This window comes from Anopheles aquasalis, chromosome 2 (assembly GCF_943734665.1).
Source record: "Anopheles aquasalis chromosome 2, idAnoAquaMG_Q_19, whole genome shotgun sequence".
Classification (NCBI taxonomy): domain Eukaryota; kingdom Metazoa; phylum Arthropoda; class Insecta; order Diptera; family Culicidae; genus Anopheles; species Anopheles aquasalis.
The window spans coordinates 18,207,501-18,232,500 of NC_064877.1; the positions used below are offsets into that span (position 1 = coordinate 18,207,501).

A 25,000-nucleotide genomic window follows, 5' to 3' on the forward strand; every position below is an offset into this window, starting at 1 on the left:
TCTACAAGAGAGAAGAATGAGAAACATAAGTGAAGAGGCCATATAAAAGGATTTTTTGTACATTTGAAGTGAAATATCGGATTGATTGTAAAAAACAATCACATCCACCACCATTTTCATAAGCATAACCTAACGTGAAACGAATAGGCGGCTGCATAGTTCAATTTATTTCAAACGTGAATCTCGACAGGCTGAATGACGCGGTTATAATTTGTGCTAAAACACGTTAACTCCTTTCTCTACCCGGCAAAGACTAATCGCCAGCTTTAATGTGACCTGATGTATTCAAAATCACCATTGCAGATGGCAAAGAGCACAAAAAAACACAAATGAAACTTGCTTCCGATTCAAAAGAAGCACCTTAGATCCTCATCATCTGTACCAACCATTCGCAGTTTAAACATTTCAAAACCATTTATGCACAGACATTGACATGTGCGGCAGGATTTGCTTCTTCTGGTTTTTCAAAGAACGGCAATCACCGGTTCTCGCCGAGGGCCTTACCGGCGTTGTGTGCGAACGAAAACAAAGGCTTCGCGCATGCCCGTCAATCCGGAGTCGTCAGTACGCTATGACGTAGGCCACGCGGACAGGCTGGGTGCATTCACACCGTATTGCCGTCAACGCGACAACCCCGCCAGTCTGTATGGCAGATCTCGTGCCAGATAACACGCACATGCTGACACATTCATCACATTGACGCTAGAGTGCTGATGGCTGCCTGCTGTGTCTGTTGGTACAGGTGAAGAGCATCGTTAAAAGTAGATTCTGTCGACCAGATATAACTGTCTCCATGCTGCGTGACCTTGCCTCGCAGCCTTACTGTGTAGCTGCATTGAAAGGAAACCATTTGCCTCGAGGCCAGGTTTTCGAGCCTTCTGCACTTTGAACACGCAGACCTTGACCTTCCACCGTTCAAGCCCGTCCAAGAATGAACTACAAGGGAACGGGACGTTTTGTGGCAAACCTTGGCCGCTAATATACCGTTGCTCATCCGACGTACCGTGACTAAAGGGGGGGCCTGACACACTAGCGCGAACGCCGAACGTCCCAACGTTGGTCAACGGACCAAAGCAGGCTGGTAGCTCCTGAAATAGACCGTCAAAGTCAAAGGCGATTGTTTCGTTTCGTTGGCGAACCTTTCGAACCCCCTGACCGTTTGCGAACTGATTCATCCAGGAATAGCAGAACACCGGAAACACGGCCAATATGGGTGACCAACGAAACGGAAATCGCTTTCAACGCCACAGTCGCTCGGTGCGCTTCTGGTGACGCTGGCAAGCGAACAACGTTAGGTAATGCATCACAGGCCGAAAGAAAGGATTCTGCTCTCGAGATTGTAACTAAAGATGAAAGTCACTCTAATTCCTACACACACTAGTTAAAGCTACCTTCATGTCAAGGTCGACAACCCCACATCGCAGACGGACTCGGCAATCATCGCCACCGCGAACACAAGTGTGGGTCCATCATTAGCCGGAAAGTAGAGATGCGCCGGCCACGAGTGGTTTCGCGGTGGTGAGCGACGAGCGACGGCATTGCAGCCGATCTAACGATCATTAAAATTTTCCATTCGACATTCCCCCCCTTCTTTCTAAGAACACTCACTGCATCTCGCGCACTACTACGCGGCACGTGGGGATTACCACGGATGCATCGGTCGATGCAAAATGAAAATAAACTTGCACGAACCACACTCGCTGCTTATCTCGCATTTCGACAACCCTGTTTGCACATCCTCACGGTTAGGCGCGGGAACTTGAAACCAACGGTCTATTCCAGGCAGCACTTTGCTTCACCTTGAAGTTAGGTCCTGGAAGTCCGTACCTGACTACCCTTTTGTTTCATTACAAAACGCAATTGCATGCATGTATGCCAGCATGCAGAGCGTGGCCACCAACGCACCCCGGCTATCTAACTCTATCAGTCCAAGCCAATAATTACTCTCAATTGCGCGCCCACTTGGCGACCGACGACGACCGTTATCTGCCAGCAATTCCACCAATCCCACAGTGGCCCTGGTTATCAATTCGTTTTTTATCTCGCCACAAGCTCGAGGTATCTTCTCGGCCATGTTCAAGGTTATCGCCCATATCACTGACCGAAAGATCCACTTCCATACACCCGGGACACCAATTCACGCCGAACTAACGAGAAGCTAATGCAAACAATGGTCTGGCCATACATTGGAAAGCACTTGCGATCGCCTCCTTGAAGTTTTCGCAATTTGTCGCCGTTCTGCTTGTCTGTCCCCCGGCCTGCAGGGCCATACGGATCGTATTGATTCCTTTGTCGTGGCCGCGATCCGCAAAAAAGCGGGTTGCTCGTTTTGCCTCTTTTCTTTTCGTAACACATTTCCAACGTGCGGTCAAGAAATGTGGGTTAAGAGGGTTAGGTGGACCAGGGGTTTATTAATAGGATCGACACGGTTTGCGTCGTGACCCGAGAGTGGCGGTTTCTGCTGCAACCTTCGCTTCCTATCGGGTCGTAGTGGAGAAGTGAAAAATGATTCTCGATTGATTTCTTTACAACACAGTGGCTTCCTCCATGTACCTAGTACATAGCACCACGCTTGAATTATATTAATCCAATAAAAAAGCTAGCTACGGCATTTCGAGCGCTCGAAAACTGAAAATTAATCGTCGAATGGTCTGCGTATTAATCACTCGAATGTTGACTCTACTTTGCCAGCATCCAGGACCATAACTGCGTAGCATAAGTGCGTGGGTCCATGTAATCACTTCGTTAAGATACTGACGCGTACGCGAGACGCCCTAGAACTAGAGCATCAAGCGATGAAAGTCTATTCAATCGTGACTAATCAAAACCCATTTGCGTTATATTATTTGGCGCAGCATGTAAACATGTTTTCGAGGCGTTTTGCATCGTTCGCGTGAAGCCTACAGACGTCCGTGCCTTGTTTTATGCCGCACAGGGAAACCAGGAAATACCCCCAACGGTGAGCCACGCGTACGCTAACTACGCACGAGCTACTAGCAAACACAAAAACAGATTCATCATTTTCCAGCAACAGCAGCATCACCATCGTCATTCATCACTTTAAAGATGATTCTTTCGAACCACTTCATACGTACTTCGGCGAAGAAGAGATCAACGGCATTGCCTTGCTCGCTCACTTGTTGGCGAAGGGCGAAGTGTTCCTCCCAAATTTGCCGCCATCAGTCACCGGCAGCATCAGCGATCAGCAACAACTCAATTGACCCTAATCAGTAAGCGGCACACGACGGGACGGTACGCGAATCATTTCTTCCGTCGCCAACAACGACTTGGCGACAACTTGAGCAGCGCCCATTATGGGCACTAGTTGAATTGCGTATCGCAGAACCACATTGGCACAAGGACGGATGGGCGGGATGGAATGATAACATCAATGCGGGGTTTTTTTTTTCTGCCGCCATACACGCAACAAGCGTGTGCGCTATTTGATGGTTTCCTCTCCGCTTCTTGGAAGTGCGCATACGATACGTAGGTTGATGCTGATGCTGTTTCGTGCCATTGACAGTGTAGGGCATTGTGCTTGTTTCTATGCTCTTCATGAGTCATAGCTGGTCGGTGTCCTTTCGATGGCGTAGGAGGGATTGTTGTGCGGTGAAGAGTTCTTGGAACTCTTGTTGAACGACAGATCGTTGTAGATAAGACATTCGTGGAAGTGAAGTCGAGAAAAGCAAGTACCACCATCGGGACTGGGTACAAGAAGTCCTCTAAGTTTGAATCCATCAACCGGGCTTCATATAAAGCCGCCCATAGCAACCATAATGGCATCCAGCAGTGTCTACTGCGTTCGTTTACCATAGCAAATGAGTAATCAATTCGTCAGTAGCCACATAAAGTGCCAACAAGCAAATGATATGAAACACTCGCTCGCCATGCTCCAGCACTCCGCGACATATCGTTTCGCAACAACAACAACAACACCAACACCAGCAAGGACAACGGCAAGGAAGCTGATTCTATTTCCATATCCTCCAACAGCCGGACACTGGGGCTGTTGCTCGACGTAATTATGCAAATGATTTCATCTCATACTCCTGCTTCTCTTTTTATCAACTTACCGCGCCCTTTCGGGATCACCCGGACGACCTCGTCCTGTGCGTCACCAGCGCCGTCCGCATCGCCGTCATCGGGCGGTGGCGCTGGAGATCCTTGATGTTCCTGCCGCACCGGACTGTAGTCGGCCACGTGCGTCTGAAGGCGCTGGGTGCCTTCGCTCCGCTCCACGCTTTCCTCACCCATCGTACCCTCCGGTCCAGCCGGTGCCGGTGCTGCCGCCTTCTACTAGCGTCCAAGCGAACGGGCACGTTAGGCGTTGTCAATGATGGCGATTCCCTCCTTCGCTGGCCACTGTTCCAGCTCGGGTGCCTCGGCTTCTCAACAGAACCCAGCAGTTGGTCGAACGACGGGACAACGCTGGTTCCATCCGGTGCCGACGTGCCGCGACTGCTATACCGTCGCCAGTGTCCCCCTGATTCCGCTGGTCGCTCGTTTGGTTCCGTTCGGTAATGGTTGGCCGCACTTTCTCTGCAGTGAGATGGATTTGGAACAGAAAGATGGTTGTCCGTGAGCGCAGACATAAAACGAGGAGGAAAAAGACCTTCAATCCGATGTCGGAAGGAATGTTTGAAATGATCTCCAATGAACATAGTAGCCTGTTGCCCAGGCAATGAGGCATATGCTGGATGGATGTGACATTGAACGCGGCTGATAGCCCAACCCTGAACTCCCTGACGAACCGACCTTCGGCTCCGGAACACTAACCGGTTCACTGTCACGGACTGTGTCTCTGTCACCGTGACTGTCCCCAGCAATGGCTTGGCAACGATCCAAGTGAACTCTCACGATGCTTCACACCACATTACATTCGAAGAGACGGAAGGTTGCCACCACTACCATTGGGAGCGCAACCGGAAACATGTAATCAGCCCCCCCCCCCCCCCCCGCGCAGCGTCTCCGGTCCTCGCTGTGATATCTAAAATTAATGGACCAACGACCAAGGTGACGGGGCGCGGCACAGCAGCAGCAGCAAGGTTCGCTCAACTCGGTTCGGTTCGCTGGGAATCGGTGATCGGGGATCTTCAGCTTCGAACGGTAGTCTCGAGATTGTTGCAACACAACAACAACTTCACGGAATTCACCGGGAGTCGCATTACATGCGCCCGCTTCGTCAGGTGTACGTCTCGAGACATTGTTGTTCCGCGCGAACCGGATCACGAGCTCTGTTTGCGAAGAGATCAAGCTTCCAGCCTGATAATGGTGTTGGTGACCTTGACGTCGCTACATTCCATTTCATTCCACTCTCTGCCATCTTATCAACGCCCCTACCTTCCAGTTGTTTGCCAAAAATGTCAGCCAAGTGGTCAGCGCCTCAGCAATGATAATGATTATGTGTTACGCGTACGCGTGCAGCTTCAATGGGCCGTGTAATCATCTGGACGAGTAGCGAGAGGAAGAGGAGAACGAGGGCTCCCTCTTTCCGGGCGCGGTTAAAAAGTGGGTCAACACCGAGGCGCCATTCAAGTGAATTTGGCGGGAAGCGTAACGGCCACGGCGTACTAGGCGTACAAACTGCGCCATTGATAACGAATGTTGACGAAGTAAAAACCGTCACCGCCTTATCGTGGCGCATTTTCACCAATGCCGAAAAAAGGAGTTTCCCCTTTTCCTTCTGTTTTTTTGTTTTCGTTCCAGCGGAACAAGAAAGATGTGCTGACAGTCGGCCACGGAACAACAAGCCTCCTTGCACCCTTGCACCCTTGCACCCCGTTGCTCGGTGACGTCAACGAGAAGTCGCCGATCCACAAACGAATGTCTCGCGTGTCTCGGATTACATTCAACGCTGACGACGACGACGACGACGGCCATGGAATGACGGTTGTTGTTGTTGTTGCTGGTCGGAGGCAGACGGTCCCCGGCCTTCCACCCCTCGTGCACCACGTCGTAGGCAACGAGCGTGTCAACCAAACCGCGAAGGTAAACTAGCAACGTTGACGAGCATAAATCGATGAGCAAACTGTGATGTGCCTCGAGTCATTGAACTCGGTTGGAGCTCGAAAGGTAAAAACATTTGAACCGCCGCAGCAGCAGACTATCGATCCGAATCATATGGTTTTTCGGCAAACAGTTCACTTCGGTCCAGTGGTGGCGCATAATTTATGAAACCCCGTTGCACTAGTTCCCTTTCACTCCACCTCCCCCCCCCCCCCCCCCCCACGGGTTCGCTCCAACGCATACTGAATGCGGTTCTTTGTTTCCAACCCGTTGTGGGTCGATTTATTCGATTTTCCGTTCTCGCAGCTGCAGATGCACCTTTGCACACATGTTCCTCGATGCCCGTAATTGTGACTCATGCAAAATGCATTCGATAAAGCATGTTTTCCTGCCATCGCAATCAATTATCTATTTGGTTTTTCAAATTAAAGAACCCCGTGAGAGCACCGAGTGAAGGTCGCCGTGGGAAATTAGTTTTCTTGAATGCGCGCCAAACCGAATGCACCGTTTTATTTTTTCCCGCGATGCGGTCGGTGACTTATGGAGATGTCCACCCACCGGATCGTGGGTGTACTCACGCTTCAGACTAATTGCCAGTATCCTCCTCCCAACCGGTCAGATGACTGGCAGTGGAAATGCGCTGGCGCGAATACGTTGCAAAAAGTGATCACGCCAAGATTAAATCAAGAAACGAAAAGGAACGGTGCGCAATTTGTCCCGTTCGAAGGACGATTGATTAGAGCTCTTTTACTCCGTTTCTCGCATTAGAAATGATTTTGCATTTTCAATACCCCTGTCCCCCTCACGGCTCGGTCTATCTCGTGTTCATTCAATGTTTTATCGCGAAAGGATCCGCCAAATAGACAGCAATGTGCCATTGTTTCGCAAAAGACTGGTACTTCTTTGTTGATGCCAGCTTATCAGAGCAACGTACAATGAAGGCCACATTTTACACAGCATTCATCAGAGAGCCATTATGATGTAGCGGTTGTCAGTCATCAGTTGCAGCTCGTATCCTCATTATCACCGGTGTAGATTGAGAGTACACTGCCTTCCCCCTTAACAACCGGTTTTGTGTCCTCGCTAATGACGAGCCCCCTGCGATAGCTTATGCTCGCCATCCTCTCACTCAGCTCCGCGCGGTTGTGTCCAGTAAACAACGCGGTAACGCGGCAACACAATTATAATTACGCAAACGGCCACCGCCAGCGCCGTGTCAGTGAGTTGCACAATCATCGCACGATCGACAACGTTGCTGACCACGTGGTGTGGTCCACAGCACAGCAGTCGCACCAGCACCAGCCCCAACCAGGGCTTTATGGTCATTATAGTGTATGCCTTATGATGGTTCGCTGCTGTACTCAATATCGGCATGATTTCCCGGTCATTGCCTGGTGATTGCATGTCTCTGGAGAACGTCACACCGGAGTTTTGAAAGGACAAACGCGTGCCAACGGTCAACATTGCAGCGTTGTAGTGGATGCTGTGGAAACACTGTTTGCCAACAATCCTTGGACCCACTGCTTGACCTTTTGGCCACCTGGGTCGCCTCCTTTCGGCACAACAAAGCCATTGTTCAACCACTTCACGAAGGCGCGGAAGTGCATAAGATTATTTAATGTTCTTCTACTATCTGGCCCCATTTTACGATTTCATTTTATGATCTTCCTCTTCTCCGACTCGGTTACCGACTTTGTCTTCCTCGTTCTACAGCGTCCGAAAGCGTGTATGGCGCTTGGCGTGATGCCACATAAAGGAACCACTGCCAATGTACCAAGTGAGCGATGAGCGTTTTGGAAAATTCCACCGACCGCCGTAGCGCGCCCTAGCCGACATTAGCACCGCGAAGGCAGTTTGTATATTCCGGCGTTAACCAAGCGAAACGATCACCTTCCGCGATATCACGATCGCGCGGTCGATCACTCGCTCGCTTGATTGTTGGTAGTGGTGGGCTTGTCATCGACCTCGATGTCGCCTCCCTCAAATTGACTCATCAACCTCCATCGGTGCGTAGCAATCACTAACCCGCAGCATAGAACGAAGGTGGGCTGTCCCTGAGCTTTGTTGGAGGACAGTTTCGTCGGCCAGCGCCGTTTGTAATGGCTGCGATGTGGAGCGAGTTTCCTGGTTTCCGGATTCCGATCGATTGAACTCTAAGCTAGCTTGTCAGCGACGGCCGCCAGACAAAGGCCTGCCCGAGACGGACCGATTTGCGAGACAGTCCTCTAGATGGCGATCGAATGCCAACGACATTAGGCCGATGGCCATGGTGGATGCTACCTACAGCTTCCGATATTATCGAGATCGACTCAATAGTCACCAAGGACACTGGGGTACAATCCAAACGACATCAACATTCCCATTCCATCCGGAACTGACTGATTGCTTGTCTACTGTGTTTGCGGAATGGATTGTGATCATCGGTACTTGTCGTCTCCACGTCGCGTTATTGCCTCGAGAGACAAACTGGAGTAATCTGGCGAGCAAACATGCTCGCTTGAACAAAGTTGTTCGCTCCGGAATGCAGCAGCAGCAGCAGCTGTACCATGCGGGCTCTGTTTCCGGAACGATAAGGCCGGTTACCGACTGTTGTAGCTACATCACAAATCCCCATCACATACAGCTCAGTGGCCACTCGTGAGCAAATGTAAGCTTTTCTGTGAGACAAGTGACATCGGGAGGGTGCTCTACAATGTGCAATTGAATACGATTACATAGCACACACATAACCAAAATGGAGAAGATGAAAATCGATACAGCATAACCGCAACGGCGCAACAGTACCGGCCGGTTTCACCTTGACCTAGAGTGCCGCAGCATGAGTTCAACCGGAACTAGGCTCTAGCGGTCGCTCGCTCGCTCGCTCGTCGCGTTCGCATCCTCTCGCATCCTTCTCCCACATCTTGTTCATGTGCCATAAGCATAACGCATGTCTTGAACATCCATAACCATCCCGTTGCACACCATTAAACCCGGGACGGAACGCTAGAACTTACCGGAATCACACAGCCAATGAAACAGATGCGGCTTTTCGACCGCTTTGGTTTGGTTTTGGTGTGTTTTTGTGGTCACCTTCTGCTACTGCACCATTCCTATGCAAAGCCCACTTTTCAGTGTCCTCTTTTCGCTGCTGAAAGCGCTAGGATGGGCAGCTCGCCGCACGCCGGACCGCACGATTTCGGACCACCGTGCCACGAACGTCATCCGCCTTGAACACTCAGCTCCGCTGTTTCTCGCGGTGCCCGGAATTATTGCACACACTGGCACCAATCGCTAAACACTAACTCAAAGAAAAACGGAAAACCAACTAGAACAAGAGGGAAGCAAGCAAGATTAAAACAGGGGACACTAAGAGAAAGAGAGTGATTTTTTGTTTTTGCGTTTTCGGAACAAAACTTTTCGATCACGTTTAGAACACACCAAAAACCACACACACTTGATCTGTTTGTCCGTAAACATTAACGCCTTGTTCGAAACGTGATGAGAATCCGATTAGCGGAACACCACCGCAGCGAAGAGCGAACGTGGGGAGGGTCACCTTTGTCAAGCTCCCCGATCAGCTGGTGATGATTCGCGGCGACAAACATATCAGCCACCTCCAACGCGTCACCTTTTTCGTCCCACCGCCAGCGATCCCCATGGTCGCATTTTGTGCGCGTCATTGACATTGACTTTTCGGCTACTACACAAACACACCCATGGCTTGCGATGGGACACTAGCAGTAGTCCCCGTGGTGCGCGAGTGGTGCACCTTTTCATTGTTGCATTTTGCGCGACAATCGCGACCATAACTCAATCCTCTCAATCCACAGAGACGCCGAACGCGCCGCGAATCCAAGCACAAAGGGCGCGACTAGAAGTGGACCAGGTTGCTGGCGGGCGCGGGCGGACAGAGAATTCAAAAACGGCAAGTAGGTCACAAATAGGCCACAGTTGCTAACCAGCAGCGGGGAAATGCATCGGACGTTCTCGGCGTCTTGTAAACACACACTCGAGGGCCGCTGCCGCCTCTTCACTTATGATTACTAATGCTGAAGGTCCTCCAGAGACTTCCAGCACGGCCTCGGGAACGGTCTTTCACTAGTATAACTATTAGCCCGAATTAGCACCACACGCATAACCAACACCCAATAAACACGAGTTTTTATATCGCGAAAGTATGATCAGTAACAAAAGAAAGGCAACGTACAACGACGACGACGACCCGCGATGGGCGAGAGTCGGATCGAAAATGAACGCGTGACCGCCTTCACGGCGGAGGCGCTTGGTCACAATCGCGGTGCGTTTGCGCGATTCTTGTTCATTTTTCCCAGAAGAGAGATACACTGTGTTTCATAATGATAGCCTCACCCTACAAAAAAATTAAATCAAGATGGAAAACAGTTCGTTAGGATGTCAATGTTATTTTATTTATAATCAGTAACTCCTCCTTTACTATTAATTGCCTGGAAATGCGGGATGGCATGCTTAAAGCGAGCATGAAAACTGTTGCAGTGCGCAAGGATCGCCACGCACTCGCTGTAGTATTTTTAATTATTTTTGGGGCGCTTTATTCGAGCGCGAAATCGAAAAAACAGGGTGAGGCTATCATTATGAAACATAGTGTAGCACCAGCGTGACAACTTCAGCAAAAGGGTTGATGCCGTTGCATGCGCGCGGCATCAAAATTGTGTGTACAATAATTTAATTTTTCACAAATAACAGCGTTTTTCTGTGCTGCTTTTTCTGTTTTCTATATTTCTTGTCTTCTATTGGAAGAAGCAGTGATGGGATCGGAATGTTTTTATACTAGACCAAGAGGGTAATTTTGTTGCAATTTGTTTGATTAAAATGTTTGAGGATTATTTCAAAGTAAAAGAAATTAAGGGTTTTTAAAAAATATCTTCAAGCTTGAGCTACTTTCGCTGGGAAATTAGTTTTTTCATGAACACTGGAAGATTTTTTATATTTGCAAGCTTGATACAAGGATAAACAACGAATAAACAAGAAATCGGTCATTGATGCAATTGAACTGAATTAGTAATAAAGAATTGCCATGAGCTTCAATTAATCAAGCTGTAATAAGAAACTAAATTATTCAACACAGTTACTAATATTTCACGGCTCCAATTTAAAGATCTAAATCAAAGAAATATCTATTCTTTTCATTTTAATAGTTTCCTTTCGATGCAATTGAATTGAAGCGCATGTTGAGGACAGAAAACAAAAGAAAAATATTATTTTCGAAGGTTGCCTTTGGATTTGGACCTACATTTCAATGGAAAAGAGAAAAGAAACGTTTCCTTTTTTCCGAAAAGAAACGGTTCCTTTCCTCAAGATTCTAGGAGCATCTACACATGCGAAAGATTTACACATTGTAAATTATGTGCTTGAACTTCTCGTCACACCGATGCAATGTGTGCTGGCACGTCTCTATGTCCAATGTCCTGGACCATCCCCTGCATGTTAGCTCATAAGCACTTGAAAAGGGAAAAAAAATTCGTGGCGCGTTTTCGTGGCGCTGGGACATCCGTGTGCGTGAGGAAAATTTACGATCGACCCCCCCGTTCTCTCCTGTGGCCGGCACAATTTATGCTTGTGCTTCCCAGCATTCTGAGGAAAATCCTTTCACCGTTTGTCTCTTTTTCGGAGTCCGAAGCCAAAACAAAAACGGAGACTCCAAAGATTATTACCTTATGAGCTCCGAGCGATTGTCGCCAAGCGAATGGATCGCGGTGGAAATCCCAACGCAAACAAAGCAACCGCGACACTTGAAGAGATCGCCGCGGTTTCGCCTTTCCTCCTGTCCGAACCCTTGTTTACACGAATTTTCTTTACGGCAGCATCATGTTGAAGGTTCATGGCCACCAAGGCGGCAACACTTGTGACCCAGAGGACCGACTACCAGACAGGAGGTCCTTTCTGCTTTGCCATCCCAGTCACAAATCGGGAAGTTGTAGCGTTTGTTTTATGACCTTTGTGTATGACCGTGCCAAGGGAACGAGCAAACCGCCTTTCTCAAGTATCAATGTCAATTTGTCGTCAAAGAAATGACTCCGAATAGCGTCGAGACTGTGAAGCGACAGGTCCATTTGAATCCTTTTCCTGATTTTTCCACTTGAGATACACAAATGAAAAGCGTTCGCCATGGTACACCCTCAAGTGGAGTGCAGCGTTCTTGGGATCATATCAATTTCCAAAAGACTTTTTAAAATTATTTCTAAACAAATTATTATTGGGAATGCCTTATTGTGAAACTACAGAATCCTTAACGTTGATTATTTGTTTTTTTTTTGTCCGATAAGATTTGGTGGTTTTTTTTTTGTCAATTTTAATCTAACAATCTCCAGAGGCCGAGCTTAGTCTTTTTGAATTACTTAACTAACATAATGGTACTAACATGCCAACTAACTAACTTGTGGTAATAGGTGAATAGTTTCTATACATGTATTTATGAACAAGAGTGTTATGCAAATATGCAAGTATGAAGCTTAAAATATTCGTGATAAATTGTGCTTCTAATCTAACGAATTGGTTATTAATAAAAAAGGCATTTGAATCAAAACGTTGCGTGATTATCATACTAGCGACTAAATGAAAGACTATCACTGTACTTATTTTCAATAAATCTTTCCCAAAAAGAACTAAATATTCTTCCAAAGTTGTAGTTTAATATCCCATACACATAAAAAGTGAAGGGGAAGGATACGACACAAAAAGTCTTCTGTCAAAACTGAGCCTTTTTTGGCAGAAATTACCCCATAAATTAGTCATTAGTCAATATCAATATCGGATATATAGTTCTTTTCAGTTACAAAATGTTCTTGATACTAAGATCTATAATCAACTACAATAAAAAAAAACCTGTAAAAATGTATTGCTTGAGCTATTCGCTTATGAGAGACCAAAGAAATTGAAATGAAACCCACATGTTCGGTTGATAAAATAGACGTTAAGTAACAGTAAGTAGTTTCTTAAGGTAGGCGGCGGGGTAGTTCGGCAAACAGTTAATGTTTTGTAATAATACAATTTGCAATTGCAATTGCGTCCGTATTGTTTGAGTTGTGCACTGATGAATGTTTAAAATGCCATGTTTCCGCCGGATTGAAACGATGCTCTGCGGGTCTTGGGCACCAGCTCTCTGGTTTCAGCACACGCAACCGCAAGGATGGGCAGCCGCATTTGAAAGCTTACGGCAGGTGCTGGGAGCTAAGATGTGCGTCCGGTACGCGATCTGTGTGACTATGGTTGGAGGAGAAAGGCAAGATGCTTTATTGTCTGCCCCGAAATCTGCAATGACTTAACACGCTGCGAGGCTTACAGGGAAACGTTCCGGTGTCTGCAGAAGCGGACCACGATAGTTGATAGCTAGGAATCTCCCAGGTGGGGAGGCCATGCACCTTCATGTGTGCCATGTGCTCTTTCTGTGGCTGTGTTGTTTGCACCTCAGTTTTGAGTAAGTTCCCTCTGCCTCTCTGTTTGTCCTGTGTCTGCTGTTCTTACTTTCTACAAAAATCCCCTGTAAGAATGTGGAGTGTTTAGAACCACCATTCCCAGAGTATAACTGGCCTTCAAGTGCCGCCAGCCTGGTCAGATTTTGCGGGTTTTGATTAATGATCGATCGCACGAGCGGCAATGGATGGTCTGGCTGGTGGATGGTTGGTGTTCATGAATTCGTAAAGAAAGCGTAAACATGTTCGGCCCGGCCGTGGCCGTTAGCGGAAAAAATTCGTTTTGAATTTGATTTTTGGCAGCCCGAATTTTTCGAGCTCTCGAACAGTTTTCTCACCAAATGGAACAGCCAATCACATCGCAACTGGCCATTGCTAGTCGCTGATTGGTCAACACGATTTGGATGCTGGTTTCGAGTGAATGTTGGCATCTCTTTGGTTCGTTTTCTTATATTTACTATTTCACTAGACCTGCCTTCTTTCGATTAATTAAGGGAAATTAAATTAAATTAAGGATGTTTTATATCCTAGAAATGGAAGAATTCGATCACAAATCGGCTGGCAAATGATTTTATGAAGCGAGGAACCACTTCTGAAACAACTGGCCAAGGGCCAGCAAGTAGTATACTCATCTATTAAGTTGAAGTAGTAGTAAACGCCATGATTTTTCCTTTAAAACAGAAGAATGATAGTAACGATTCCTGTTTTCCATGAGAATCTTTCAAGCAAAGTCCCTAACATCAGCAGCAAACCCAACCAGCAACACCAACATCAGCAACCGAATCACGAAACCGACGGCGAGGGTGAAGAACGCGGTTTTCGTTTTCCGTGGCGCGCGTCAAGTGCGTGCGACCAATCCTGGTCGTCCCCTGCGAGATGAGCCGCAGCATCCCCGGCAGCATCCGCAGCAGCAGATAGTCTTGTGCCAGAGCTTGAACCTAGAGCGTGCGAGAATCCTTCAGTCTCGATCGTGATACCGTAGTCACAAGACCCACAAGTGTTTGAAGACCAAGAGTGGTAAAATCGTGGAAAAAGGTGCAACTTATCGGAAGTTTTTAGCTAAATTTACTACAATAGAAGGTGAAGTGAAATTGTTTAAGCCATCGAGTGAAATCAATCTGCAGTAAATCAGTGAGCTGAAAGGGAAATTTGAGAATTGGTGCGTGGGTTTTTTTGGGAATTTGGTGCCCAAATGTACAACAAAATGTCCAGCTTTGAGTCCGGTTCTTCGGATGGCGATCTGTGTCAGCCCGTCTGTGATCCTGATCCGTACTACGAAGCCAATGGAGGGAATTACTATACACAACTCTATCCAGCCGATTCACAGAATGCAGGTAAGGTCCTCGAGAGGGGTGGTATCTTTTTTTTAAATAAAATATTAATGAATCTTTTAAGTAAAAAGTAAATAACATGGTGTGAAGTAAATAACATTGCGTCATCATAATTATCAAAGAATCCGTATATTTATTTATGTCCGAATATTATCAAAATCAACGTTGAGTTGGGAATATAAAATTTCATTAAATCTATGCATTTGTTTCGTCCAGTTACTGAAACGAAACCATCTTTACCTACTCCAGTTCGGTTTGCTCCAGTTCCGAAAACTCGTTCGATAGCCACAACACAAACAACATCGTCTTTGGAGTTTTCCTAAACCTCGTAGGCCATGTTTACGGACAGGAGAGGAACTAAAAAAGCAACTGAACGTAAAACCGAAAACCAACAAACTAACGGCGACAGTACAACTCTAAATTTAGCCAGATTATTACCTTCATTAAACGCGCCACCCAAAAAGGCACCCCCGATAAGCCAAGGTCTCGGTTTGGAGCAAGGTGCGCCCCACCGGGCAAGAGGGTGCGCATGGTCTTTGCTTTCGCCAGCATTTCATCTCACGGTTTACGTTCAGTTTACGTCCCATCCGAGGATGCTTCCGGGATGCTTTACTGTAGGGCCGTGCGATGATAAGTTTGATTACAACTCCTTAGGTAATCGGATCCGATCGGATCGATCAATAAGCCGTCAGTTAGCGAGACCTCCTCGCTTCTGCACGTGACAGGACCGAAACGTGGCCAACGGCCCCGCCAATATTGCCCTGCGCTAGTGACTAATCGTTGGGCAATTCGGTCGGGTGTTGTGTTAGAAACATGCCGCCCAAAGGTGTAAGATATGTTACGGATACGGCTAAGCAACGAATGGAAAATGGTGGCTTAGAACATGTTGTAGCACCTGGCCAGTGCTTATGCTTTCAATCGACTTCATTTGATACATCTTTTTCCTTCTTTGCGTAACGAATCGAAATAACCGTTCTATTACAACGAAATCAAGTCAATTGCGTTCTAACGTCGACTGGAAAACACTCTCCTCAACCGTATCACTAACACTTTCCCGAGGACACTTCAAATTAACTTCCGCAATGAAACGAAAAAGGATGCATCTTCCGTTTCCAATCGAGACGAAGATAAACATCTCAAGTGACATTTTCCTCCCAGCGGGAAATGGCCCGGAAAACAAGATACAGACACCAAGAAGAGCGACAGTGATCGTCTAGCTACCGTTAAATAAGCGACCACTACCCCGAATTGGAGAATCACAAAATAAACAAAAAAGAAACGGGCTCCGAAAGTGCCGTGTTCCGACATCTGAAAAAATGGGTTGAAAATGAAAAGGGAGCGCGCAACCGAGGTGATAACAACGGTGACAGATCGGAACGATCGTATCAGTAACATGCAGTCAGCAGAAGCCAGTAGAATATCGGATGACGACTACAAATTAGAGCTGCACCCGGAAGCAGTCCTGGAGATCCACTTCATGCGGATCGTCATCAATCCTTTCGCTACTCATGCATGCAATCCTGCGTTCACTTTTGGGTATGTGTTGGGTGTGGCAAATGGTGATGGCAACTCCCAAGAGAACCGTTCGTTGTCTGCCCTTCGAGCTGTGCTCTTTGTGATGTCTACTCGGTCGGAATAGCAGTCGACCCTAGACCGTCGTGACCACGGAACTGTAAACATGGCAGCATCACAGGATACAGGTTCAGCTCGTGGCGGATCGCTCGATTTATGAGCTCTGTAGTCGTCGCCTCTGCGCCGTCGTCTTGTTTACGTACTGGCCCCAGATCGAGTTGATCGCGCACCGGTTTCTCCGGCCCGTATGGGTTGTAGGTTGTATCAGCATCAGTAAAATGATAAACAAATCATCAACCAACGCGAACACTGGCCCGCTCCATTTGGTCCACTCTTTTTTTCTTTCGTTTTTGGAGTTGGCCACCTTCAACATGGCCCAACACAAGAGCTCGCTTGTTGGCTCTTTCTTCTGTACACTTGCTGGAGTGCCTCGATTAAAAAACACACCTTCTCTTGTATTTATTATGATAATCGTCCATCTCGTGAGACATTGTCTGGCAGTTCCGTCACAAGCAAATAATGCTCACGGTCCTTTTTCTCCCTCACAGGAACACAAGTGATCACGATCATGGAAGAAGAGGGTTACTGGGGGTCACCCTGTAGCTCGACGAACGAATCGCAGCAGGCGGACGCCAGTCTCGGTCCAGCGCATCCCGGCCATCAGCGTAGCTCGTCCGCGGTCAGTACCATTCGCTTGCTCACCGCAACGCACCTTGCCCCGCCGCCACCGTCCTGTGGCGATCCTTCACCCTCGTCCTGCTCATCCTCGTCCTCGTCACCGTCCACTTCTTCGTCCGTATCCTCGTCGGTGTACGGCCACCAGCAACGGCACCAGCTACAGCAGCCATCGCTGATCGGTGGATATCCGTGTCTACGCTCACCAGACGCTGATGCTGACCAGCAGCATCCTCAGCATCCTTCTCATCACCATCAGCAGCAGCATCAGCAACATCAGCACCACCACCACCATCAACCGTCACCGGTGTACGATTGTGCGATGGTTTACGAGAAGAACGTTAACGGTAATGACCACTTTTTCTATGACCCTTGTCCCAGTGTCGTGGAAACCTTGTGCACTCCTTTCTAATTCCTGTTTCTGTTTCGATTTCCGTTGCAGCGTACATCCCCGATGAAGGCTACTACGGTGGTGGGAATGGTACCCCGATGCACGTCACTTCCGGTGGCGGTACGGCGCTATCAATACCGGGAACTACCACTAGTGATCATCACACGTCCTCATCATCGGCATCGTCCTCATCAGCGGCGTCATCGTCTTCATCTGTCCTGCTCAGTTCGACCGTGGAAGCTGTCCCGGGCAGTGGTGTACCGATCGTACGAGTCGTCAAGCGACGCAACACGGCCAACAAGAAGGAACGGCGTCGAACGCAGAGCATCAACTCGGCCTACACCTCACTCCGAGACCGTATTCCCAACGTGCCGAATGACACCAAGCTCTCCAAGGTACATTCTAGCGATGCCAGAGTTCCCAAAGAGCCAATCGGATTGATTGCCGTTCCTCGCCCTTTCTCTCTCTCCCTCTCGCTGTTCTTCCAGATCAAGACGCTACGCCTTGCCATCTCCTACATTGCCCATCTGCTGGCGGTCGTAAACGGAAACCAGGACCCATCGTGTGACTTCCGAGCGGAGCTGGTACCGTCTTCGCGCAAGATCAACGCGGAACGGAGGGCCCAAAAGTCGCTGCTGCAAGTAAGTAAAAGTAGCAGTAGTCATAGACACTGCGGCCAATACGCGCTGTGGCCGGTGGGACGGGGTTTGATCCATCGTTCCGACAATCGAACGTGAACCAAATGGCTCGGCGGTTTAGAAGGAATGGAATGGAATATGGTTCTTGATTCAACCATTATCTTTATTGTGCTGCGGAGTGTGTCTGGTTTTCGCTTGGCACTGGCAAACGGGGCAAACGATTCTCGGCGGCAAGACCGCGACCGGAGCAAACGACCACGAGTTTTAGTGTCCGGGCGGTGTCTGGCTTTTCGCCTCAGTGACCACCAGCACCAGGATCACGGGGTGCGGAACGAGATCTAATTACATTACGCGCTCTCTCTCTCTCTTTCTCTTCCGAGCGCTCCGCGGTCTCATTGCGCAACAACTTAATACCGCAAAGTGGTGCTAATAGTAAGAAATTAGATTATCCTTGGCCCTTCGCGATGCTGAAACATTAACGTCCGTTTGGTGGTGGTTTTGTTGGATCGGGACTAAAACAATCCGTGGCCGCAAACAGTGCAATGTTGACGTTAGCAAGCGAAAGGAGGGAGCTTCGTTCATTGCGAGGGGTTTGCCAATCGAGGTGTTGAAGGGTGGATTGCGCACGTGCTCGAATGGTGGTGGGAAAATACCGAAAAAACCGGTATTGGAAGAGGGGACCGGACGCGGAATCATATGATTGCATCACACTAACTTCATTATGAAACATAGAATGTCGATTAAGGAGGCTGGTGGCTGGTAATTGGTGTAGTCATACGCACCACGATGGGAACCACGCCGAGTAGAAAGGATGTGAGCACAAAAGAGATTTACATCTTCTGGACGAATGTGTATTAGAGGATGCTTTGTGCAGCATAGCCTCGATAGCGCAGTCGGTAGCGCGTAAGTCTCATAATCTTAAGGTCGTGAGTTCGATCCTCACTCGGGGCAGTAAGTTCTTTTTTTGTTTGGCTACATGCTACCCACCCACTCCCACTGCATCTCTATTTTGTTGGGGGTGTTCGCTCATTGGGTGTTGCAAATAACAAAAAGAATGACCCCGACGTGATTTGAACACGCAACCTTCTGATCTGGAGTCAGACGCGCTACCGTTGCGCCACGGAGTCTGTTCGAGATGGTGCAGGTTCACATTGCAATTTCACTCCGGCTACATTCTCGATGATTATCTATATTTAAACAAGGAACATCCTATGCTGCCTTTTTATGTTTTACCGCGTACCGCCCCTTTTTGGAACGCACGAACTGCGCACGCTCCTCGCAGTGAAAAATGGTCACAAATTCCGCTACAACGCCCCCTTTCATCGGTTTGTCTTCCTCGAGCACAATTAGTCGCATTCCATGGAGGTTTTTTCGTTACCTAATTACCAGATAGAATAGCCGAGATTGATTTGATCGTTATAAATAACCGACCAACAACTGGTTAGGGAAACCGGGGTAAACATACTGCAGAAGCAAGATTTATAAAAATATATATATATGAATTTATACGATGAAATACATCAAAAACCTCGCCGACAACATGTCGCGCGGTTTTATCTCACTGCCTCCATTTCCTTCCGGCCCGATAGTGTGTGAGATTAAGCGAGATTGCTTGCGGAAGAGGAACTCTCGCCACAAACCGAACGAGAGCCCATGGAATTGCGTTACGTTAGCGGAAGGAAAATCCACTTCAATGCACTTCTCATCGTCTTCGATGTCTCCAGAACCAGGCGCACACACGACGCGCTTCCCACGAGAGAGCGAGAGGCGTTTTGGGCAGCCCCGTGGACACTTGACGCATAATGCCGCTGCACTTGAGAACGAGCGATGGATGTACATAAAACAAATTAGGATTATTTTGAATTCCGTCCAGAGTGCAGCTAATGGGTTGGCCGGAAAAGATCAAGAGATACGCGATCCAGAAGTTAATTTGTCAAGCCGGCTCAATATACAGTAGGCCATGGGAGGCAGTTTGATTGATGTTATGACAACGTAGTCGAACGAAGCTTGCTTGGATTGGGCTATCTCTTAAGTGGAAACCCATTTTCCCGATTACCTCAAAAAAGACTGCACCGACCGAGTGCATCGCGGTATCGCGGATGTTGGATCTGGGAAAATGCCACTCAAGATAGTATGGGAGAGGAAAAAGGGTTTGAGAAACCAACTCGCCCACAGTTTTCCCATCATCTTTGTTACTGGGGTTTTCCTCCTTCGGTGGCGGCCTCTCTTCTCATGCTTATCCGCGCTTCTTCTAATGTTGAACAATTGTTTTTCGCCGCTTTTCCCTCAGAGTTTCTCCTCGAATAATGGTGTGACTGGCGCCGAGGGACGTAAAATCAAAGGACGAACCGGGTGGCCACAGCACGTCTGGGCACTGGAAACGAAAACGAGCATCAAGTGAAGCACAACACAATTGTCGACGGCGACAGGCCCACAGGCGAGGCGAGAATTACTTCCCGGTAGAATCGCGACACCAGCGGAGAGCGTCAGCCAGCATTCGAATCCTGACAATTCGATCTTCGAATGAATCCTATTAAAGCGACGGTGAAGGTGAAGGTAAGAGAATGTGAACCACAAAAACCACTTAAGACAAACACTAGAATCATGGGAGAAAATATAGATAAAGCATAGAAAGAATGCTTTATGCGATAGCGATGGTAATTGCTTCGGTGTTCCAGCAAAGGAGAGAAGCTTATCACGAGACCATATGTTCGTGTGCAACTTCATTAGCTAACGTTAGCAATAGTTAACGAATTGTAAATACATCAACTCTACTCCCTGTATGTGGCTTCTTCCTACTGCATGACCTCGATTGTTTTTGGTTTTAAGATGGCTGTGCCATTAGGTTAGTGCAAACCGCTAAGCAAACTACTCCAGAATAAAGTCAAACGATTTCCTCAGAAAAAAAAATACCAAACCAAAGCGGGACCGGGAGACGACCTTCACGGCGTCCACTATAACATCCGATACATTCGATCCTCCGGATAAGTTTCTTAGCGCCATCCGAACAGATCCGAGAAATTTGTAATTGTACATTCGATCAGGCGGATGTTTTCCTCGAGTAAAAGAAAAATGATCCGAGGAGGCCGAGGTCCGAGTCCGGCTACTCTCTTCCGCACGCTTCTGCCTCTTCCGTCAGTCCCATGGAGAGCTCCGCGAATGGCTAATATTAGATATCTTAATCGTCGTGTATCCGATAGCTTCGAAAAAACCAGATGGCCCCCCGTTCACTGATGCCGAGATGCACCAAGGAACCGTACTGGCTGACGCATACACCGCACAGCAACGGACACGTTGGCATATCTTCGTGTGTTTGTAGGGGTAAATATTTTTATTCCTGTTCGCGCACCGTGCTCACCGAAGGGGGATGGTTGGTCATAAAATGCAAATAGTCGATATTGGCAGCCGATGGTTCGATTTCCGTTCGAGAATAGTGACCGATCGAAGGTATCGATTGGTGGTGCTCAGACCTGTCCACGTTGTATCCAATCGATCGGTGGAGACCTCTATTTGCACAAGCGGTTTCCCAGCGGTGCATCCAGTGCAGTGCATCGATTGTGAAGGGATTTAAAGATACGCAGCTACAATTGACAGCCATTTTCCGCTTGCACTAGCAGCAGGATGGTAAATTCATCATCATCAATTTTTGTAGCACATTACGATTGAGTCATGAAAGTTGATTGAAATAAACCTCAAAATAATACATGCTACTTTGTTGTCACACTGTAACATGCAATTTATATATTCTTCTTATTTATATATTATAAATTCCACCAGCAAATACCAGCAAATACTAGCAAATGTTGTATAACAGTATGCTCAGCTGAATGGTCTATGGTGGTATGTAAAATACATGCGATATCTTTAGGAGTGGAATGCGATACTGGAAACATTAAATCATTTTTAAAATAATCAATTTAAGGTCTTCGATTTTCATATCATTCGGTACTGAAGCATAAGATAAAGTTGATAGATGCCCACTGTAATACCATCGGCATCTTATGTTGTCTTTGACGCTCGACCTGGCGTGCCTCGATAGCGCAGTCGGTAGCGCGTAAGTCTCATAATCTTAAGGTCGTGAGTTCGATCCTCACTCGGGGCAGGCGAAATCCTTTTTATGCTACATGCAAAATCCTTTTTATGCCGCTTCGCATCTACTTCTTAAATGTTGCACTCACAAAAGGGTAAAACCGGGGATACATGAAGCATAAACTCTAGTATAAACTCAGAGTATAATGCCAAAAAGTTCGTGTGGCAGGCATAATCGCATAAAAGTTTATACCGATACGTCAACTGCAATTACATTTGTGTGCCTGCAATTACATTATGCGATTACATTCAATTACATGTGTTTTTGGCCACAAAAAACATAAATCGACGAGATAAGTTGATTTATGAACATCTTTTTTATATATTTTAAGATGTTTTTGCTGTATATTTTACAGGAAACATTTAAGAAGTAGATGCGGAGCAACATAAAAAGGATTGCATGTAGCATAAAAAGGATTTCGCCTGCCCCGAGTGAGGATCGAACTCACGACCTTAAGATTATGAGACTTACGCGCTACCGACTGCGCTATCGAGGCACGCCAGACCGCGAGTCAAAGACAACACAAGATTCCAATAGTATTACAGTGGCCATCTATCAACTTTATCTGATGCTTCAGTACCGAATGGTATTATTTTCCACCCACCAAAAAGTATATGTGATTGGTGCAAACACCAAAGAAATCATCAACTCTTTTGCATCCATAGCAATCCTTTAGCAAAGGATGCTGCGAGGTACCCTTTTTTGCGGGCAATTTTTTGCGCTTTCACTTACCAGGTAACATGGAAATTCCTTACGGACGTTGTTCCAGAATTAACAAACTGAAATGTTACAATAAGATTCTGATTTTTATTCAATTCATAAAACAAAAATACAATACAAAGTATTTTCGCTCCGGTTTTATGCGAGATACGATGCTGTGTGTTGGGTAAAAGCTTCGCGTTTACACTAAATGCACATTCAAGACACAAAAAAGTGTTGTTGCTCGGTAGCTGTTGTGCAGACGGTTACGGAAGTATGAAAACAAACAAACGGCTTGATGGCAACCTTGCGAAACTTATCGACTCAATTAACGTGTGCTAAAATCCGGAGTATCGTACACCTTTTAACATAAGCTATAAACGGTTCGTGGTGCCGCACCGGGTTCCGTGCATCCCGTACATCCGCACCGATGCTTTGCTGGCAAGGCTAACCCCTAACTATCCTACCTGTTTTACGCCTTAAACTACTCCCTAAGCTGGAACGATGGTGGAACTATATCGAAACGATGATGAGCACCTTTCCACGCCAGCCGTCTTGCTTCGTCGCTATGTACAGTCCCTTATACAGTCTCTAATCTAGTTATGGTATACCCTAACCTAGTTCTTGCTGGTGTAGTGCTTAACGTTCACGTTTGCATGGCTGATAGCAAGTAGATCCTTATGCACAATCCACCTGCACCGACTACGCTACTGCCTCTGCGTCCGTTCATTTAAACCTTTCGTGGGACTCGATCTTTGTGGGTGGCGGGCTAAAGGCGGGGAAGCCAAAAAGGCACTAATGGAGAGACGTTTGGACGGACGGCCCGGGGGGAAGCGGGTGTGGGGACGGATCATCTGCCTCAGAAGTGATCCACCTTGACCGAGACGGTATGGGCGGCCGTGTTGCTGGGTAGATCGATGTCCTCCCAGTCGGTACGCAGGTTCTTCTCACTGTCGGTCGCCTTCAGCGAGAGACCGAGCGAGGCCGTGCGCCCGGCACAGTGCGGTATGTTGAGGGTAACCGGTTGCAGAAACTCCGTGCCCTGCGGACCACACATGACCAGTGGTGAGAGCATCGTTTCACCTGTTTTGTGGGGTACAAAAGAGCAAACGTAACGAATGTTAGCTTCCTGTTGGCAGTGACAGCACCCTAGGGAGAACCCTGGAGAGAACCCCGGTTCAGCTCAAAGACTGTGCAGCATGCATTAGAACTACGCTACGCTTAAGAAGAGGTGGTTAATACGTGCGGTGGCATCTGGTTTGGCATGCGGGGGGTGAAGTTGAAGCGAGTATCAAATGCAAAGTGTAATCACATGCAAGCCATCAGTCGTACAGCTAAATGGAGAATTAGTAACCCAAACAAACGCAAACAAATTGCACAGAGAAAAAAAGAAAGACAAAATCAGACAAACACACAAACACACACGCGCGCACAACGATGTAAAACCAAGAGTTTAGAAAAAAAAACCAAAGAAAACATAAAAAAAGTCCATACAAAGCCAAACGCTTGTTGGAACAAACGAAACGAAAAGAAATAATAACGACAAACAAAAAACGGATAACATAAGAGGAGAAGGAAAACGCGAAACAAAACAATAAAAACAACAATAAAAAAGTAAAAAACGAAAAAAACTGAAAAAAGTCCTTCAAAGTGGCACAACATATGAACCAAACGAACGGATGCGGATGCATTGCAATCAAGCAAAAAAAACACACAGGATAAGAAAGGTAGGGTGCGCCCGTGGGTGCTGCAGAACGAAAGGATGACGACAAAGCACAAAGCAAACAACCGGACACAACATCCGAACGACGAATGATCACGCAGGCGAGTGAATCGGGGCTAAGTGAGTTGGATTAATTCCAGCTACGCTCTAGTACTAAGTGGCTATGGGTGTGGTTGTGTAAAAGAGAGACAGGGCATGGTGAAAGCAAACAGCATAAGGGGGGTGGTGGTGGGGTGAGTGGAGGGAACCAACCATTCTCCATGTCCAGTGGCGGTCCGCCAACGGTTTCGCTCAGCCGCGGATCGGTGACGGTGAAGTAGATCTCCTGCTGAACACCGGGCGCAATCGCCCCGGGCGGTATGTGAAGCGAAACGTTCCAAATCGGATCGCACAGGTTACCGCCGGTCGCATCGAAGATCGCGCGACGTGTGATCGGTTGCCTGGG

The 25,000-nt window shown here is 47.5% G+C and overlaps 3 protein-coding genes and 4 non-coding genes across 20 annotated transcripts in view; 3 read left to right on the forward strand and 4 right to left on the reverse strand.

Moving 5' to 3' along the window:
• LOC126581632 (uncharacterized) overlaps positions 1-10,283 on the reverse strand; it is a 13,576-nt gene extending 3,293 nt beyond the window's left edge. Inside the window, exons 1-4 of one of the 3 annotated variants that reach the window (XM_050245433.1) lie at positions 10,196-10,283; positions 9,003-9,313; positions 4,074-4,539; position 1 (exon numbers count right to left, since the gene is read on the reverse strand). The exon at position 1 is cut by the window's left edge and continues 3,293 nt beyond it. In XM_050245433.1, the coding sequence (XP_050101390.1) occupies position 1; positions 4,074-4,254 (182 nt within the window). In that variant the 5' untranslated portion in view covers positions 4,255-4,539; positions 9,003-9,313; positions 10,196-10,283. Of the gene's footprint in view, positions 2-4,073; positions 4,540-9,002; positions 9,314-9,544; positions 9,855-9,947; positions 10,149-10,195 lie in introns of those variants that run through there. The other 2 variants (XM_050245432.1, XM_050245434.1) reach the window with 2 other exon arrangements.
• Positions 10,284-14,370: 4,087 nt separating this feature from the next.
• Positions 14,371-20,941, forward strand: LOC126581473 (uncharacterized). The gene is made up of 5 exons (XM_050245150.1): positions 14,371-14,770; positions 16,888-17,361; positions 17,457-17,800; positions 17,894-18,046; positions 20,334-20,941. The coding sequence occupies exons 1-5, from the start codon at positions 14,629-14,631 to the stop codon at positions 20,442-20,444; spliced, it is 1,224 nt and encodes a 407-aa protein (XP_050101107.1). The 5' UTR covers positions 14,371-14,628; the 3' UTR covers positions 20,445-20,941.
• Trnam-cau (transfer RNA methionine (anticodon CAU)) lies at positions 18,922-18,994 on the forward strand. The gene has a single exon. It is a non-coding gene; the product is annotated as a tRNA-Met (tRNA).
• Positions 19,099-19,170, reverse strand: Trnaw-cca (transfer RNA tryptophan (anticodon CCA)). The gene has a single exon. It is a non-coding gene; the product is annotated as a tRNA-Trp (tRNA).
• A 1,131-nt stretch (positions 20,942-22,072) lies between the features above and the next one.
• Positions 22,073-22,145, forward strand: Trnam-cau (transfer RNA methionine (anticodon CAU)). Its single transcript has one exon. It is a non-coding gene; the product is annotated as a tRNA-Met (tRNA).
• A 411-nt stretch (positions 22,146-22,556) lies between these two features.
• On the reverse strand, positions 22,557-22,629 carry Trnam-cau (transfer RNA methionine (anticodon CAU)). The gene has a single exon. It is a non-coding gene; the product is annotated as a tRNA-Met (tRNA).
• A 291-nt stretch (positions 22,630-22,920) lies between these two features.
• Positions 22,921-25,000, reverse strand: part of LOC126570982 (uncharacterized) — a 43,524-nt gene continuing 41,444 nt past the window's right edge. For all 12 annotated transcript variants that reach the window (XM_050229160.1, XM_050229155.1, XM_050229158.1 and 9 more), the window contains 2 exons: positions 24,808-25,000; positions 22,921-23,915 (listed from right to left, as the gene is read on the reverse strand). The exon at positions 24,808-25,000 is cut by the window's right edge. In XM_050229160.1, the coding sequence (XP_050085117.1) occupies positions 23,692-23,915; positions 24,808-25,000 (417 nt within the window). In that variant the 3' untranslated portion in view covers positions 22,921-23,691. The remainder of the gene's footprint in view (positions 23,916-24,807) is intronic.